General features: G+C 39.6%; 1 protein-coding gene across 3 annotated transcripts in view; it reads right to left on the reverse strand.

Moving 5' to 3' along the window:
• Positions 1-6,743: 6,743 nt before the first annotated feature.
• Positions 6,744-17,520, reverse strand: part of LOC115421814 (guanine nucleotide-binding protein G(I)/G(S)/G(T) subunit beta-1) — a 61,557-nt gene continuing 50,780 nt past the window's right edge. For all 3 annotated transcript variants that reach the window (XM_030137759.1, XM_030137758.1, XM_030137757.1), the window contains exons 9-11: positions 16,180-16,396; positions 12,407-12,522; positions 6,744-9,007 (exon numbers count right to left, since the gene is read on the reverse strand). In XM_030137759.1, the coding sequence (XP_029993619.1) occupies positions 12,416-12,522; positions 16,180-16,396 (324 nt within the window). In that variant the 3' untranslated portion in view covers positions 6,744-9,007; positions 12,407-12,415. The remainder of the gene's footprint in view (positions 9,008-12,406; positions 12,523-16,179; positions 16,397-17,520) is intronic.

Raw genomic sequence — 17,520 nt, forward strand, 5'->3', positions numbered from 1 at the left:
TTTTCATTATTGTTGCAAAAAAAAAAAAAAAAAAATATCTTGTAGAGACAAAAGGAAATGGTAAGGCACTACATACATCAGCATTTAAAAGAAAAAAAATTCAAGGCATTAAAATAATAATGCAATATTTATTATGATAAAACATGAAAAAACAGGCATTAACATAATAAATACATTTCAGCAGATTCACAAATTGTTTCCACAGTTGGACTGGAGTTCCTTAAAAGATTCAAAGAGGAGAAAAATATTTTTAGTTTGTTTTTAAGACCGTCAGTTTTTTTTTTTTTTTTTTTTATGTGATATTTACCTAGAATGAGAATAATGTTAATATCTGTTTAGATTATTTTTTCTATAAAATGACATCTTGAATTTTAAATTGTTTAAGATCCCTAAGTTTATTTTCTAACCAGATATGCACATCTGGACAGAATTTCTGCCCATCTGCTCCGTCAGTGGCATATTTACAGCTGCAAGTGTTGCAGGTGTTCATTAATATGCACTCCCTAATAAGTAAATAAATAAATAAACAAACAAACAAATAAATAAATAAACAGTGTACACACTCAGCTGGCCTTGGAGTCCTTAAGGAGACTAAATATGACATCAAATCAATATCAATGTTTAAACTTAATTAAACTTGTCAGAATGTACATTGAACAGATAACACACCTGTAAGTATTACAGGGTCATTATATATTCATAAATATTCTTGGAGTATTACTTTACAAATTTTATATATAATAAAATATTTTGTGTCTTTATAAAATTTATTATAAATATTAACAATATATATATTATAATTTATATATATATATATATATATATATATATATATATATATATATATATATATATATATATATATATATAGGTTCTGATCTTGTGCTTTGTATAATATTGATGAACTGACGTAGTTAATTATATTTTGGCATACTTTGATTCATAAAATACTTATTTTGTAGAAGTGTCTTATTGTTCAGATCGGACACTATTGTTCTAAAATATGATGTGATTGGAACTCACAGGACCTGTTTTTTCCTGCAGCGCAGAAGTCAAAGTGAACTTAACCCATAAAGACCCCAAACCATCTACTGATCTAAACTGTTTAATACCTGTGGATCCACTAATCCTATCAATCCATGTCAATAATTGGTGTCAAATACAGTTATTCGTCTTTTCATGGTCATCAGATATGACCATATTTGGACGTTCAGAGGCTCTGCAGTTACCATTAAAACACTGTCATCTTCTACAACATTGATTCACCAGTCAAACCCATGGAGTTGGATCAGTGACAGTGGATGGACACACTGGGGTTATGTTCAGATAATGACAGACTGGACTGAAGAAGATACTTCCGATTATTTTCAGATTTGATCTAATAACTTTGAATTTACTCTGAGCTCATTTCCAATCCAACTGTAAAACAACCAAAGTGCTGCACAGAAGATTAAAAGCACAATAAAAAAAAATAAAAGTAAATATATATATATGTGTGTGTGTGTGTGTGTGTGTGTGTGTGTGTGTGTATCCACACACACTCACACAATCAGTAAATTACATATATGAAAATACCTGATTTCACTTAGAAAAGCTTCATATTAAAAAAAAAAAGTGCCATTGCAAAGGACATTCAGAGAGAAAAAATAACTGAAAAAATGTGTCAGTGTGATGCTGTTTTCAGTCGAGACAGTTTTTTCGTAAACTCTTCATAAATGTGTTTTCCCCTGGGTGTCAGGAGGTTAAAGGTTCAGTTCCTTTGTCTATTTAGTTCTGGTTATTGTTGAATTAAACTGCTGCATTTCTCCAGTTTATCCTGCAGAGGGCGACAAACACTAAGACACTATTAGGTTTAAATCTGGGTTTTTTTTTGGTTTTTTTTTTTTTAATCTGTGTGTTGTGTTTTATTGTTTTATGCATATTTATAGTATTTGGATTAAACTGTTTCTATCTCATAATTTAATCCTGTTTTTAGAGGTAAAGCTCTTTGGTCTTCTTTCTGTTGTAAAGTGCTAAATAAATGAACTTTGATTGAACTGATGTGAACAGAGCTGAAGAACTGGAGGAGGTTGAAGAACGACCACTGAGGAACAACACCAGCTGTCATTTGACCTCTGACCTCTGTAAACAGAGGACATGTACCTGAAGGAGTGAGCGTGCACCTGATGTCCCATTTAAAGGGACTGAGTGGAGCAGGGGTGTCCTGAACTAGACCTGAACTCAAATGACCTCAGTGAAAACATTCATATGTGAGGAATGACGGAAAACTGGGAGAAAAAAATCCTGCATTTCACAAAACACACGATGTAGCATCTGAAAAGTATTCTATTCAATTAAGGGTCCAAACACAGTCATGTCCCGTCAGAGAGCGAATTTTAATTGATTGTCATTCCAACATTTATTTCAACATAAAGTAGCTCCTTGTTTTGGACACTCCCTTATGGTCCAACTAAAGCCAGAACGAGTTGAACAGAAAAACTGTGGGTCATTTACAAACACTCGTCTGTCAGACTGTCTCTAAAATGTCCCGTCAGAGAGATTTGGAATACTGTGTTTTGACCCTTAAACATTTATAAAAGTATTGACACCCTCACCATTAACCCTTTACTGGGCAAGTGACTATTTTTGGTCATTTCCACATACATTACAAGACAGTGACAGTAACAGTTCCAGTGTGTCAACAATCTGAGGTCCAGTGTGGTCCAGAGCAGGGGTTCCCAAAGCACACCCCCCTTTGTGTACTGTGTTAGGGTTCAAGAGTTCAAGAAAGTTTCTCATCATTCAGTTCATGAACTCATATTCGAATGTTCACCTCAAACTGAGCAGCTTAACCCTTTCATACATGAATTACAAAAAAAAAAAAAAAAAAAAAAATCCAGATTTTTTTTAGATAGATTTTTTTTTCCTCAAAATGAAGCTTAAGTTTTTGTTTTTTTTTTAAATAGGGTTTTATTAAGAAGATATTTAACCTCCTCAGACCTACGGAAGAACAAGTTTGGGCTTTAATTGCTGATATTGGAAACATCATGATGCAACAGTTTTTTTTTTGTTTTGTTTTTTTTATAGAACGTCCTTTGCTGTGGACAGTTTTGTTTTTGTCTAAAGCTGTGAAACTCTTGTCCAGACATGGACTGTGAACCCATGTGTGGCTCTGAGGAGGTTCACTGGAGCAGATCCCAGATCAGTCCACATTCTCCAACTCAGATGATCCTTTAGTTCACAGGTGCCAAACATGCGGCTCGGGGGCCAAATCTGGCCCGCCAAAGGCTTCAGTCCGGCCCTGGGGATGAATTTGTGAAATGCAAAAATTACACTGAAGATATTAATAATCAAAGATGTTCAAATCATTTTAGGTCAATTCAATCTAACGTGGATCAGACCAGTAAAATACTATCATAATAAACTACAAATAATGAAAACTGGCAATTTTTCTCTTTGTTTTAGTGTAAAAAAAAAAAAAAAAAGTTACATTTTACAAAAATGTTTACATTTACATACTAGCCTTGTACAAAAAATGTGAATAACCTGAAACGTCCTAACAGACGTATGTGGAATGTAAAAAAAAATTCTCCATTATTTAATGTTGTGTGTATTTGTAGATCCACTGTGATTTATGCGTTGTGATGCACTTGTATAAACGATAAACTAAGGCCTAATACTGGCAACATTACACTTTGAAGTTTCAGGTTGTTCATATTTGTTCATGTTATGATCAAGAACAGTTCGTAGATTTAAACATTTTCTTTATGGAATTTTACTTTTTTCACTCAAAAGTTCTTCTCCTATTATTTCTATTATTTGACTGCACCAGCCCATTTTAGATCACATCAGGCTGAATGTGGAACTGACCTAACATGAGTCTGACAGCCCTGCTTTAGTTCACTGTCTGAGGGTCTACACAGACCGAGCCCACGTGGGTCTGAGGGTCTACACAGACCGAACCCACGTGGGTCTGAGGGTCTACACAGACCGAGCCCACGTGGGTCTGAGGGTCTACACAGACTGAACCCACGTGGGTCTGAGGGTCTACACAGACCGAGCCCACGTGGGTCTGAGGGTCTACACAGACCGAACCCACGTGGGTCTGAGGGTCTACACAGACCGAACCCACGTGGGTCTGAGGGTCTACACAGACCGAGCCCACGTGGGTCTGAGGGTCTACACAGACCGAGCCCACGTGGGTCTGAGGGTCTACACAGACCGAGCCCATGTGGGTCTGAGGGTCTACACAGACTCAGCCCCTGTGGTCTGGACTATAGAACCTTTAGAACCCTTTGGAAAGTCAGTTCAGATGTGAACGTCAGGCATGAAAGGGTTAAAGTCATCATCAGAATATGGATTTTAGGATCTTTGGTTTTGATTTTAATGTATCCGCTTGTTTTCCGTTCCTTCAGGGCTGTTAAACTTATTTTAGTTCAGGTTCCACATTCAGCCCATGATGTTCTGAAGGAAATAAAACTAGAATAAACTATAAATGATGTCGACCCCAAACTTTTCTGTTTTAGTCAGAAAATGTAAATTCTATGATGAAAATGTTTACATTTACAAACTGTCCTTTAAAAAAAAGTAAATAACATGAACAACCTGAAATTTCATAAGAAAATTCAGTGTAATTCGACCAGTATTCAGCCTGAGTTGATCATTTCTACATGTTCATTCTAAGGCACAGATACAGTGCATCTACAAACACATCTAATAACAGAATGTTTTTGGTCCAATTCCAGGTATTTTTCTGAATACATTCATGGTTGTTCGTATTTTTCTGCTCTGACCCACTTCAGATGGAACTGGTCTGAATGTGGAACTGAACTCTTCTGACTTTAACGCCCTTAATTGTTAATATCCTCAGTGTAATGTTAACGTTTGTCAAATAGTAATGATTCACTTCCTGAGCTCCTATTGGAGACGGTTCAACTGAAGCGTCCACTGTGGGACAAATAAACTCCAGCATATTCAGAGTTCACACACATTTTACAGGTTCACATTCAAACACTTAAGGGTCATTTTCACGTTTCCAGCATAGCCCCTTATCGCTGAGTTAAATACATATTTACAGGAATACATAGAGATGGTTAGTTTTATCACAATTATGTACATTATATTATGTATAAACATCTGAAAGTATGTTAAATAATAGCAAAAAGTTTAGAAATTTAAGGAGAATGTGATTACATTTTGGGTAAAGTAGGTCAAAGTTAACATTTGATTCATTTAAATCTTCTCATTTACTTATAATGGGCCAAATACACGTGAGGGGCGGAGTTTGTGCCACTTGTTCTAAATGCATCACCTCTGTGGGCAGCTTTGGCTGGAGTTCTGAACCCTTTCATGCATGAATTATGAGAACCTTGATCAAAATGTTTTTCTGAGTGTTTTTATTCCTCTTTAGGCATGAAAAAAAAAACTGATTGAAATTTTTTTATGAACCTATTTTTCATGGAGTTACAAAAATGTCCACTCAGATGGACACCATGTGTTTAATTTTTGAAGCAAAGAAACCTGTATTTACTGACAGACTGTGTGAAAACTATGAAATGAAAACATTTTTAATCTGTTTTCTCACATTTTAACATATTATATAATACTAGTTATTACTTAGATATGTAAAAAAATAAATAAAATTTTGTTTACAGTCTAATAACAACTAGCAGTTGATTTCCACTCAAACATGTCAGTGCAGATCAGGTTTATCAAGAACAGAAAAGTTTCAGTACTGGTCTGAATGTCAGTGTATGGAACGATGCATGTAGAAGCCAATAATGTAATAACCGATAATGTAATAAAGGCCGATAATGTAATAAATTTATTTTTAGAATGTAATAGGCCAATAACGTAATAGAAGTCCTGAACCGATAACGTACTAGCTTTTGGCCAATAACGTTATAACTTATCACACTATTGGCTCAGTTATTACATTTGCAAAGAACTTTTTTTTTTTTTTAACCAGGCCAATAACGTAAGCAGCCAATAAGTTATAACGTTATTGACCAAAAGCTATTACGTTATCGGTTCAGGACTTGTACTATGTTATTGGCCTATTACATTCTAAAAATGGCAAATTTATTACATAATCAGTTATTACATTATTGGCTTCTACATGCATAAGTGTCCACTGTGTTGGCTGATATGCAAGAAAAACAACAAATCCATGAATACACAAGAGAACAGCTAGAGAATAACTGTCCACTGGAGTGACCACTGTGCATGAAAGGCTTAAAAATAAATAAATCACATCAGAGTTAGAAATCCAAGCACTTTCCAGATTTCGAAAACACAAAATTCAAGCATTTCCAAGGACTTCAAGCCCTCGTACCAGCTCTGGGTCAAACTGAAGCGTCCACTGTGGGATAAATAAACGCCACCCAGTTCCTCCCATGGGCCGGACTGGGCCCTTCGGTGGGCCGGACTGGGCCCCTCGGTGGGCCGGCCTGGGCCCCTCGGTGGGCCGGACTGGGCCCCTCGGTGGGCCGGCCAGGGCCCTTCGGTGGGCCGGACTGGGCCCTTCGGTGGGCCGGACTGGGCCCTTCGGTGGGCCGGTTTTGACCCGTGGGCCGTACGTTTGCCCTGGCGTCGGCATAAACGGGCCTGCGTGTGAGTGCGTGGACAGAGAAGTCAGGCCGATTCAACAGTGGATAAGAAATTGTTTATTTGACTTGAACATAATTACAAGGAAACCAAACAGTCTGCAACATTCTAGCTTCAGTGGGAAACCGCTCTAAGTGAATCACACTCAACACAGTAGGTCATCTCAAACTGCTTTTATTACATCTTAAATAACAGTACATTTTAATATAGTTTCTATCTTGCATCCAGCTTTCGGTTGTACACTGACTGACTTTAAAATTAAATACAAAAGGTGAAAAGGGAACAGTGGGGGTGCAGAGCTCTACAGTTATTTGATGGAGAAAGAGAGAAAAGGAAAGGGAATTTAATAAATTTTTAATATTTTTTATTTCATTTTATTTTTTGCCAACTCCAGGCCTAACGCACAATTACAGCACATTTTTTTTTTGTACAGAATGTCGCAGAGAAAAAACAGAATGGAAAAAATGTCACTACTGCTAAAGAAAGAGCGTCTCTGTTTACAAGGAGAAGGAACAACAGAAAGTTCTGCCATTCAGATGCTGCAAGAGTTTTTTTTTTTTCATTTTTTATTAAAGGACCGAAAAAAACCTGTTATAAAATGTTTTTTCTTCGTAAGTGGAATTTTGTTTTGCTACAGAAGGAATGAAAATTTTTTATTTGTTCCATTTGAGATCGTGTGTGTCATGTTTCAGGTGGATGAATGTACGTATATGCATGTGTACAATTTTGAAAACATTGACTTCTTAATTTGTGGAATCCCTCCCAAGTATGGACCGAGTAACCGTTTTCATGTCGCAGGGTTTTGCTTCTCGAGTGCATAGCTTTTTAGTTGAATCATGTATGCACGGAGTAGCGAGAACAAAAAGAAGGAAAACCAAACAAAAACCAAACAAAAAGAGAAAAGAAAAATATAAATACCATTGTATTTATGATATATTCAACAGGTTATTTTCTTAAAGAAAAACATCAAAGGACTTAATTCCATATGCACCTTTTTAAGCAATTCTACAGCATGCGATTCTAAGAGATAACCCACCCATGGCAGACAACCAAAATCTTTTTTTTTTCATTTTTAACTTAAAAAGTTTCAATATCATTATTTTCAAACATTGATTTATACAACATGTCATTCACAGAGTAGTAACTGCATTTCCAAGCACGGAATGGGCACCTCTGTTTAAAAGAGAGAGAGAGAGAAAGAAAAAAAAAAAAAAAAAAAAAAAAAAAAAATCAGAACAGTCCGGGATTGGAACCGGGCTGAAAGTGGAGGTACTCCCTTCCCCGACCCAATCACACCAGCGGTCCCACAAACCAGGGAAACCCAACCAAAGTCAAAGGAAACCAAAGAAAAGAAAAGAAAAGAAAAGAAAAGAAGGAAGCAGAATAAAAAAGGGGACGGGCTGGATTATGATCCGATGGGTTAATCTTCATTTATTTATTCTACACTGTCGCCAGACAAAAAGGTGTAAGAATGGTTAAAATGGTTGGTTTTTTTTTTGTTTTTCGTTTTAAAAACGAGCATTCATTATCATAAACAGCATGTGCTTGGTTAGTTAACTTTTTTTCTTTAGACATTATTCTATATATGCAAAGTTTAATTTTTGTGCAAACAAAGATTTTTGTGGACTACACTGGAAAAAAGAAAAACAGTAAAAGTATCATGGGACTAAATATACAGAAGGGCCATAAGTGGCTTTGAGGACTCCCTGTTGAATTCTCTCGTTTTTGTTCTCCAGTGGGGAAATAAAGCTGGATTCTTTCAAGAAAAAAACTAAAGAAAAGAAAAACAAAAGCGTGGTAATGTTATCTGGAGCTTTCTTTCTGACTTCTCATTTTTAAAAACGTTATTCTCTAAAATGTGTAAAGACTAGGAAATAAAACAAAGCTTTGATCCTTGTTTTGAAACAGACAGTTTACTCGTCTACTTCTCTTGAAAGAAAAGGAGAAGAAATGGAGAAAAAAGAACATGGCCGAAACCTAGAGTTCGATCGCTGTTGTGTACGAAGCTTCGCTCAGACCGCTGTGGGATGAGGACGCGTGGCGGGTTTTTTTGTGGCTGCGATGGCGGGGTGTTTGGATTTTCACTTACTACAATAACCAGACCATGGTCATGGGAGGAATGCACAATTTACCCCTCCGATCCGATCCGATCCGTCTGCAAACCACTAGCCATCCTCCAGCTGTGTGTGTGTGTGTGTTTTCTGTTTTGGAGCTGAATGAGTGACAGACAATTGTGCTCTTTTAAATGAGAAGGAGAGAGAGAGAGTAAAGAGAGAGAGAGAGAGAATTTTTGCCCTTGATAGTTTTTTGGGGTGTCTGGAGTCAGTATCATGGTGTTTGGAAAAAAGATTGGATATGCAATAAAATTGAACATTGTGATGTTGGAATGGTCTTCCACTCAACTTTGGAGTCCGGATGCCATCTGGAACGAAAAGAAGAAACACAGAAGAACTGGAGTTAGTTCACACCAGGTTCTACACACTTTAACCACAGGAGTCAAACTCATGTCACATCAGGTTCCACATTCAGACCACTATGAGCTAAAGTGGGCTGGACCAGTCCAATAATAGAAATAATAGGATAAGACCTGAGAAATAATGTCAACTCCAAATGTTCATCTGTGTTTTTGAGGGAAAAAAGTGCATTTACAGCTACACCGTTCAGTCATTTAGCCTCATCCACGATTAAATGAACTGATAACTATCACAAGTACTGGTTTGTTTCTTATTCTCTCACTGTTGGTTTGTAAAAGTGAGTATTTCATAGTTTATTTCTACCTCCATGACAGTATTCTGAGTTACAGAACAAACATTTATTGGACATTTCGGGCTTTGGGAAGCTGACATCTGACCGACCAGTTAACAAACTGAGAAATACTCAACACTCAGTTGTACGATGACAGTAGTTCAGCCCACCACTGACATCCCATCAGCACAGGAACACGTGAGTGAGTAGGTTTGTTCTGTAAGAACACCTGACAACCTGCACCTTCACTATCCACCACCAGATGGCAGTAAATGCACCATCCACCCTGTGTATGAGCTGAACCCAAGCACCCTGCACAGGAGGACAGGTGGTCCTACTGATGATGTGTGAGGGACGAGTGTCCTCAGTCCTGGTGGACTACCTTTGTCCTGGTTCTGTCCTCAGTCCTGGTGGACTACCTTTGTCCTGGTTCTGTCCTCAGTCCTGGTGGACTAACTTTGTCCTGGTTCTGTCATCAGTCCTGGTGGATTAACTTTGTCCTGGTTCTGTCCTCAGTCCTGATGGATTGATTTTGTCCTGGTTCTGTCCTCAGTCCTGGTGGACTAACTTTGTCCTGGTTCTGTCATCAGTCCTGGTGGACTACCCTTGTCCTGGTTCTGTCCTCAGTCTTGGTGGATTAACTTTGTCCTGGTTCTGTCCTCAGTCCTGGTGGATTAACTTTGTCCTGGTTCTGTCCTCAGTCCTGGTGGACTAACTTTGTCCTGGTTCTGTCCTCAGTCCTGGTGGACTACCCTTGTCCTGGTTCTGTCCTCAGTCTTGGTGGATTAATTTTGTCCTGGTTCTGTCCTCAGTCCTGGTGGATTAACTTTGTCCTGGTTCTGTCCTCAGTCCTGGTGGATTAACTTTGTCCTGGTTCTGTCCTCAGTCCTGGTGGATTAATTTTGTCCTGGTTCTGTCCTCAGTCCTGGTGGACTACCCTTGTCCTGGTTCTGTCCTCAGTCCTGGTGGATTAACTTTGTCCTGGTTCTGTCCTCAGTCCTGGTGGACTAACTTTGTCCTGGTTCTGTCCTCAGTCCTGGTGGACTACCCTTGTCCTGGTTCTGTCCTCAGTCCTGGTGGATTAACTTTGTCCTGGTTCTGTCCTCAGTCCTGGTGGATTAACTTTGTCCTGGTTCTGTCCTCAGTCCTGGTGGATTAATTTTGTCCTGGTTCTGTCCTCAGTCCTGGTGGACTACCCTTGTCCTGGTTCTGTCCTCAGTCCTGGTGGATTAACTTTGTCCTGGTTCTGTCCTCAGTCCTGGTGGACTAACTTTGTCCTGGTTCTGTCCTCAGTCCTGGTGGACTAACTTTGTCCTGGTTCTGTCCTCAGTCCTGGTGGACTACCCTTGTCCTGGTTCTGTCCTCAGTCCTGGTGGATTAACTTTGTCCTGGTTCTGTCCTCAGTCCTGGTGGACTACCTTTGTCCTGTGTCTCTGTCCCTCAGGTCCAGTCAGTGTCCTGGTTTTGTCCTCTGTAGACTGGTACCCTGTCCCCCTGCTAACACAGTACTGTGGACAGAACCATCACACATGGGCCTATCCAGGTCCAGGACCAGGACAGGGGACCAGTTACCCAGACTCCATCCACACCACTATGCTCCTGATATTTGTCTTTGGTGGATTCTAACAGTTTGTGGTCCATACTCGTATGGTTTCCACAAACTGAGCATGTGCAGAAGGTTCCATCTGGGGTTTTCTTCTTCTGGTCACATGGTCCTATGGTCGTCATGGTTTCCATACAGTGGTGTTGGTCCCATCCATGCGCCAACACCAGGGGGGCGGAGCTGGGACATGTTTACACTCTGGGACCCGTTCTCTAAAAATACCATTTCAGGTACAGACAACGCCGGAGTCATGTGACCAAGGGACCGAACCACAGTAAACTGTAGAGGACTGACATAATGTGGTTGTGGTGTGTATGGGAGGGGAGGTGGGGTGGGGGGGGCGTATACTCCATATATGAGCACAGTACTGTGGACACAAGAGGACAATGAGTTCATGGAACAGTGTCCATGATTGGATCTGGGAATGTCCTTACTGTTGATTGGAACAGGACAAATGAGAACATCTGATTGGCTCTGTGGAAATAGACACGCCCATATTTAGTGTCACAGTACTGTGACAGTAGGCAATGCCTTAAATTAATTAATTCCAACCCTCCACCCTAAGCTATGTCTTATTAGAGCACCAAAAACTTTAAGTAAAAATGGCATTTTCGGTTAATCTATTATTCCTTTCCTGTCTTAAAAACAACTCAAATTAAACTAGTGAAACGAACAGCATCATTATGTTGGATCTAATCGTGTGCTGCATGTCGTTTTGTGTCACACTGGTAACTTCATTACAGGAGGCAGGTCCATGCACATGACAGTCATCCATTCCAACCCCAGCGGTGTCAGTAGTAACGGTCTGTGTGTTGATGAGCCTTCTATGCACGTATGGTGACTGATCTGCTGGTACCAGGTATGTGCTCGAAGCAGAGGCTGGTTTGGACATAGAAATGCACTTCTGTGAAACTGACCCCACCACACCATGAATAAATATACAATTCAGTTTAGTCCCAGTTCGACATCATGTATCATAGAACACTGTAATGTTTAAAGTATGGTGGTGCATCCATACTGTAGGTGATGTATACTGACATTTACTCCACTTCCCAGTGTGCACCCACATCCAAACTCCACAATAGAAACACGTCGACAGCACAGTTTAAAGACATCAACTAATGTCTGTCATACATGAAAAGACCGACACAAAACAAATCCAGTTCTCTTCCATTTCTGTTTGAATCCACCTGGCGTCATTGAGTGTGTCATCCGTTTTCCTTTGGCTGAAACCGTAGGAAAACTGGAGAGGTGACATTTCATCAGAATGTTTAGATGAGGACAACACTGACTTCTGTCCACCTCACACCAAATGATCAGCTGTCTAATGCGTTTAATCCTTCAGACTCAGTGAAAGTTGTTCTCTGTGTGTGTCTTCAGTGAATGTAAAGAGGATGGACCGATCCCAATTCACCCCTTACTGGGATTGGGCCGATGGGATTCAGACGAGCAGAATGCACCCTCACACTTTACCTTCAGACTCTAGTTCCAGATCTTGAGGAAGCTGTCCCAGGACCCTGTCGCCACTGCCATGCCATCATCGGTCACGCCCAAGCAGCTCACCCGGTTATCGTGGCCAGCCAGGACGCCTGCAGACGCAAACACACAACTCCATCACATATGAGGACAAACAAACATCTGCAAAACTATCAATGTTCATAAAAGTACATTCTAAAAGCAGACACAGGGGAGTTAGAGCTGAATGTCAGGTGATGACATGAGGATGATGGGTCAGCAGGTTTACTGTTTTATGGTGACCCTTTGGTCTGAACTGGGCTTTAGACTGTATCTCAAAGGTTGACACTGAAGGCCAATATTCCACACAGCCATGGATCAGGTGTGTGAGAGTGAGTGAGTGTGTGTGTTGCTTAGATGAACACCTCTTCTGATCCTTATCCCTCTATGCAGTCAATATCTGTAAAGTATTCATGGCTCCACGGGGGCCCCTCGGTGATGGAGCAGGTTTCCACCAGAGCCGAGGCCTGTTGGATCCCAGTGGCAGCTGCAGCCTGTGTTTGCACTAGGGATATAACGATTACCGGTATAGCAATAAACCGTGGTAAAATTTTCGACGGTTAGTATTACTGTTTAAATTCTATTTATCATAATAACTGTGTTTGATTACCGCACTTTGAAAATCACAGTGATACTGCTCATTTCCTGGAGAAGTAGATCACCCTAACTTGTTTTAAAATCCTCATTCTTTCAGGATATTTACATTTGTTCATTTAAACAGTTCAGGAAAATATGGCTGTTTCACTTTCTGTTTGTGTGTATACAATAGTGTATATGTGTGACATTGTGAATGATCTGATGTGGAAAATGGTCAAACAAACCCCACTATGACCTGTCCAACTACTTTTTTTCCCACTCAAAAAAAAAAAAAAAAACCACTCAGGAATCAGTAGGAGAACTGATAAGGAATTGGACTGGTAAGCAGAATCAACAATGGTATTGATATTGATAAAATCCTATTAATTCCCACCTGCAGTGCAGATATCTCTTCTGGTCATAAGGTGCCATCTTTAATGCACATTTGTATGTTTGATGTTTACATGTTAATATTTCAATGTTTCTGCCAATAGAATGTAGATTGGGCATGTTATTTCATTTGTTTTTTGCAAAATGCAACTTGGTTACATTACTTCAGTGTGTATAAGTATTTTTTGAACATTCTGAGCACATTTCAACAATACCACGATAATAATGATAACCGTGATAATTTTGGTCACAATAACCGTGATATTAAACTTTCATATCATTACATCCCTAATTTGCACATTGGGTGGTGGTTGTTTTTTTTATAAAGTGTTGCTGAGGTGTGTTTGCTTTTATATAACACCAGCAAATGAGGGCATGGTGGAAAAAACAAAGGCTCCTGAATCAGAGACGACACACTTCATGGTCCAGCGTCAGAAATCTGGACTCAACTGGCAGGAGCATTATTTTAAAACAGCGACAAACTGTGCCAACTTTCAACATTAGCAGGCAGAAATCTTATAACACAGATAGTTGTTCCACAATCCCTGCCACCCATGTTCCACATCGTATGGAGAACCGTTTTCAGGACAATTCCACAGAAAACTACAGATTTTTCCACTGATTTGCACAATCCCATATGTGAAATGGTGAGCACTGTATGGAAATTTAAATGATACAGAAATATTAAAACGGAACTTCATTTGTATTTCGGCATACACATTAGGAACACATAACATATTTCAGCTTCATCTGAGCTAAATTTCTGACTTAAAATGTAAAATAATGTCATTTAACACTGATATGAACAGGAGACTAATCATGATTTGGTCCAACAGCCCCATCCTGGACAGGTCTAGTCCTCTGGGAGTAAAGATGGGCCAATGGAAAATCAGAAGGGTTCACAGAATAGGTTTACATGATTCAGGAATTAGGAGGTTTTCCACTGTGTAAAGGATAAGGGTTCAAGCCTAAGCTGAAGGCCCTGGTCCAGAACCATAATTCATCTACAGCTGATGCACCCACATGGGTCAGGGTCACTGTGGAGAACCTGTGTCAACAACTACAATCTACAGGTAAAGACATTAGCAAGCGTGCTTTGCCTGAATTTGATATTAAAACATGTCAAGTAAATGATTCAAAAACTATAATAAACTGGAATGGATTTTCAGACTGACACTAACGAGGGTCCAACTGTAAACGCACTGATGTGGGTTCAAACTAGACGTCTTCTCTTGTCCAGATGTCTTCACGTGTCTGCCTCTCATATCCTTAAACCCTCTGCACACTAGTGTAATTGTGATTTAGTGACATCTTATTAAAACTCCCACCCACACCAAAGGGCGGGGGAAAAACGCCCACCCGCTCGTCCAATCGATTTCTCGAACACTATTCACCTGATTCTTATCAAATTTCACACACGTTCTTTACATGTACCTTTCTCTCAATTTTGGCTTTTTTTTTTTTAACACATTTTTGAGAAGTTTTCGAAAAGATCAAGAGTTAAGACTCAAAATTAATCCCTGGATAGGCAGGGTATCGGTGACTAGGAGGGGCTAGGTGTTGTAAAGTATTAGTGAGCTCCACCTACTTTTTTGCTTGTTAAATTGTGACACTGAAGAAAGTATCCTATCAGTCCCTCCAGAAAAATGTGGGCAAAACTCTTTGATTATGTGACAGAAAATACAGAGTTTTTATGTGATTTTATGTGGTGAAATTGCAGGAATCTGCAAAAAATGTGGGAAGTTGTGAGAATATGTGGGAATTTCAATGACAAAAACTGATTCTTGTCCCACACCCTGTTCTAACGAGGCTACTACTGAATGAAAACTGTCTAATTCCATCCTATGAAAAGCAAACATTCAGAAGTAAACATCCACTCCATCCCACAAAGGCCTGGTTCTGTTGGAGTTCATCTTTATTTTCTAATCATGGCTCAAACATGGCTTTAACATTCCTGAGTCACAAGTGTCACAAATAAAATAATTACTTCCTGCTTCACCAAAGTGAGGTCAAACAGACCATCTGTTTAAGGCTATTAGAGCCTTTATGTTCAGAGAACATTATTATCGCTGCAGCACAAACCATTTTCAAATGTTTCATGATGGAAAAGTGGCTCCAGCGTCGATTTGAAATAGTAAAATAGTATGAACCCGATTTCATGTACATAAGGTACTAGTTTGATGTCTTTTGCAGATATTTGTCAGCAAATTTTTTTATCATGCATTTTTCATCATCATGCAGGATTTTTTCTGAGATTCTCGGTTTGTTTACCTTCTGTGGACACGCGAGCCAGTGACGTTGTGCATCACATATTCCATCACTACCTGTGTCAAGTTACAATGCCATATTTTTTCAACTTTATGCGGAAAAATGCAGGGATTATGAAATCATGACAATATATTTTGCATGGAAATATGCTATTACTGTGGTGGATATGCACTCTTTGAAAAAATGCTGACCCTCATACGTGTGCTATTTCCTTGATTACGTGCTGAATATTGCTATCGCATAATCACGTTTTCCAGGAGGGACTGTTCTACACAAACCCTCTTAGTTCAGTTCAGTTAAAAGTTCCTGACCACACCTACTTTTACATTTTAGAAATCCGAAATCCTACAGAGTGACAGGACATGAATGCCTCTTTCCTGTGTCCTCTACGGTCCTGCATCAGTGGTGTGGTTCTTTCCCGGTGGCGCTCTTCTTCACTGTGTTCAGCTCTAACAGACCCCTAATGGAGGTACTGACTGCCCGACAAGGGGCCTTACCTGCGCGGTCGGCCTTCAAAGTGTCCCAGACGTTGCAGTTGAAGTCGTCGTAGCCGGCCAACAGTAGGCGACCACTCTTGGAGAATGCCACGGAGGTGATGCCGCAGATGATGTTGTCGTGTGAATAGACCATCAGCTCCTGGTCGGCGCGCAGGTCGAACAGCCGGCAGGTGGCGTCGTCTGAGCCCGTGGCAAAGGCGTTGCCGTTGGGGAAGAACTGAAACCGAAACAACCATTTCAGTAAAGACACAACATGTAGTTTCTTTAAATGAGTCACTGGTTAGAATGTTTTAAGGCTGAGAACAGAGCTTTGAACCTTCGATGGGACTGACTGGTGAACTGAGACTGAAAAATACTCATGAGTAGAAGGAGCCGAGAGACTGGTAAGGTTCGATTATATTCTGAAACTACTGTGCATAAGATACAGCTAAGCTGAAAAAATTAAACTACAAATTTTGGACCATAATATGTTATGTCACTTTCTTTTTGTAAAAATAGAATAATGGTATTAAAAAACTGATTGTTTTGGAACCGATACCAACGCCAACAATACACAGCCGTGTGCCTGAAGTGAGTTTTGGTTCAGTCTATAACTTGTTGTCATTGTCAGTCTAGATAAGCAGCACCACTTGATACTAGTCTCCTCAGTAAAACCAAAGCCTATGTATCTAGGTTACACAAAAAGGCCTGTACAGTTTTGCTGCATGCAGCCATGTTGAGGCCTGACCTCCTTTAACATGTACAGATGAGCTGCATATTACCTCCTGTGTCAGTGCAGCGGCAAAAACAAGGCAGCTATTACCCACAGTGTACAGCCCAAAAGGCACACCTACCAATGAGGTTAGAGGGGCGGGGATAGAAAATGATGATAGATTTTTAGGTCATGATAATAAATATCATCATAAATCATACATATTTTTCTTTAGTGTTTAGAGTTTACTTCATCTGTATGTTCTTGTTGAATAAGAATTAAGACTGTGCTCATGTTTCACCTTTTCAGTTAATTATTTTGATTTAAACCAGAATGAACCAAATGAGCACTAACTCACACAGGGACTGCAGATGTGTTGGACTGGTTTGGTTTAGTCTGGTTATTTTTGTCTTGCTACAACTAAGTTCTTAACAGACGCCAGTGACCAAAACCATTTACCGATTCAAAATGTTCAATAACTTTTCAACCACTAAATCCTATCAATACATGTCAATAATTCAGGTAAAATACAGTTCATCTTTTCATGGTCATCAGATATGACCCATTTGGATGTTCAGAGGCTCTGTTGTTACCGTGGAAACGTTGTCAGCTTCTACAACATTGATTCACCAGTAAAACCCATGGAGTTG

Source organism: Sphaeramia orbicularis, chromosome 7, assembly GCF_902148855.1.
Source record: "Sphaeramia orbicularis chromosome 7, fSphaOr1.1, whole genome shotgun sequence".
Classification (NCBI taxonomy): Eukaryota; Metazoa; Chordata; class Actinopteri; order Kurtiformes; family Apogonidae; genus Sphaeramia; species Sphaeramia orbicularis.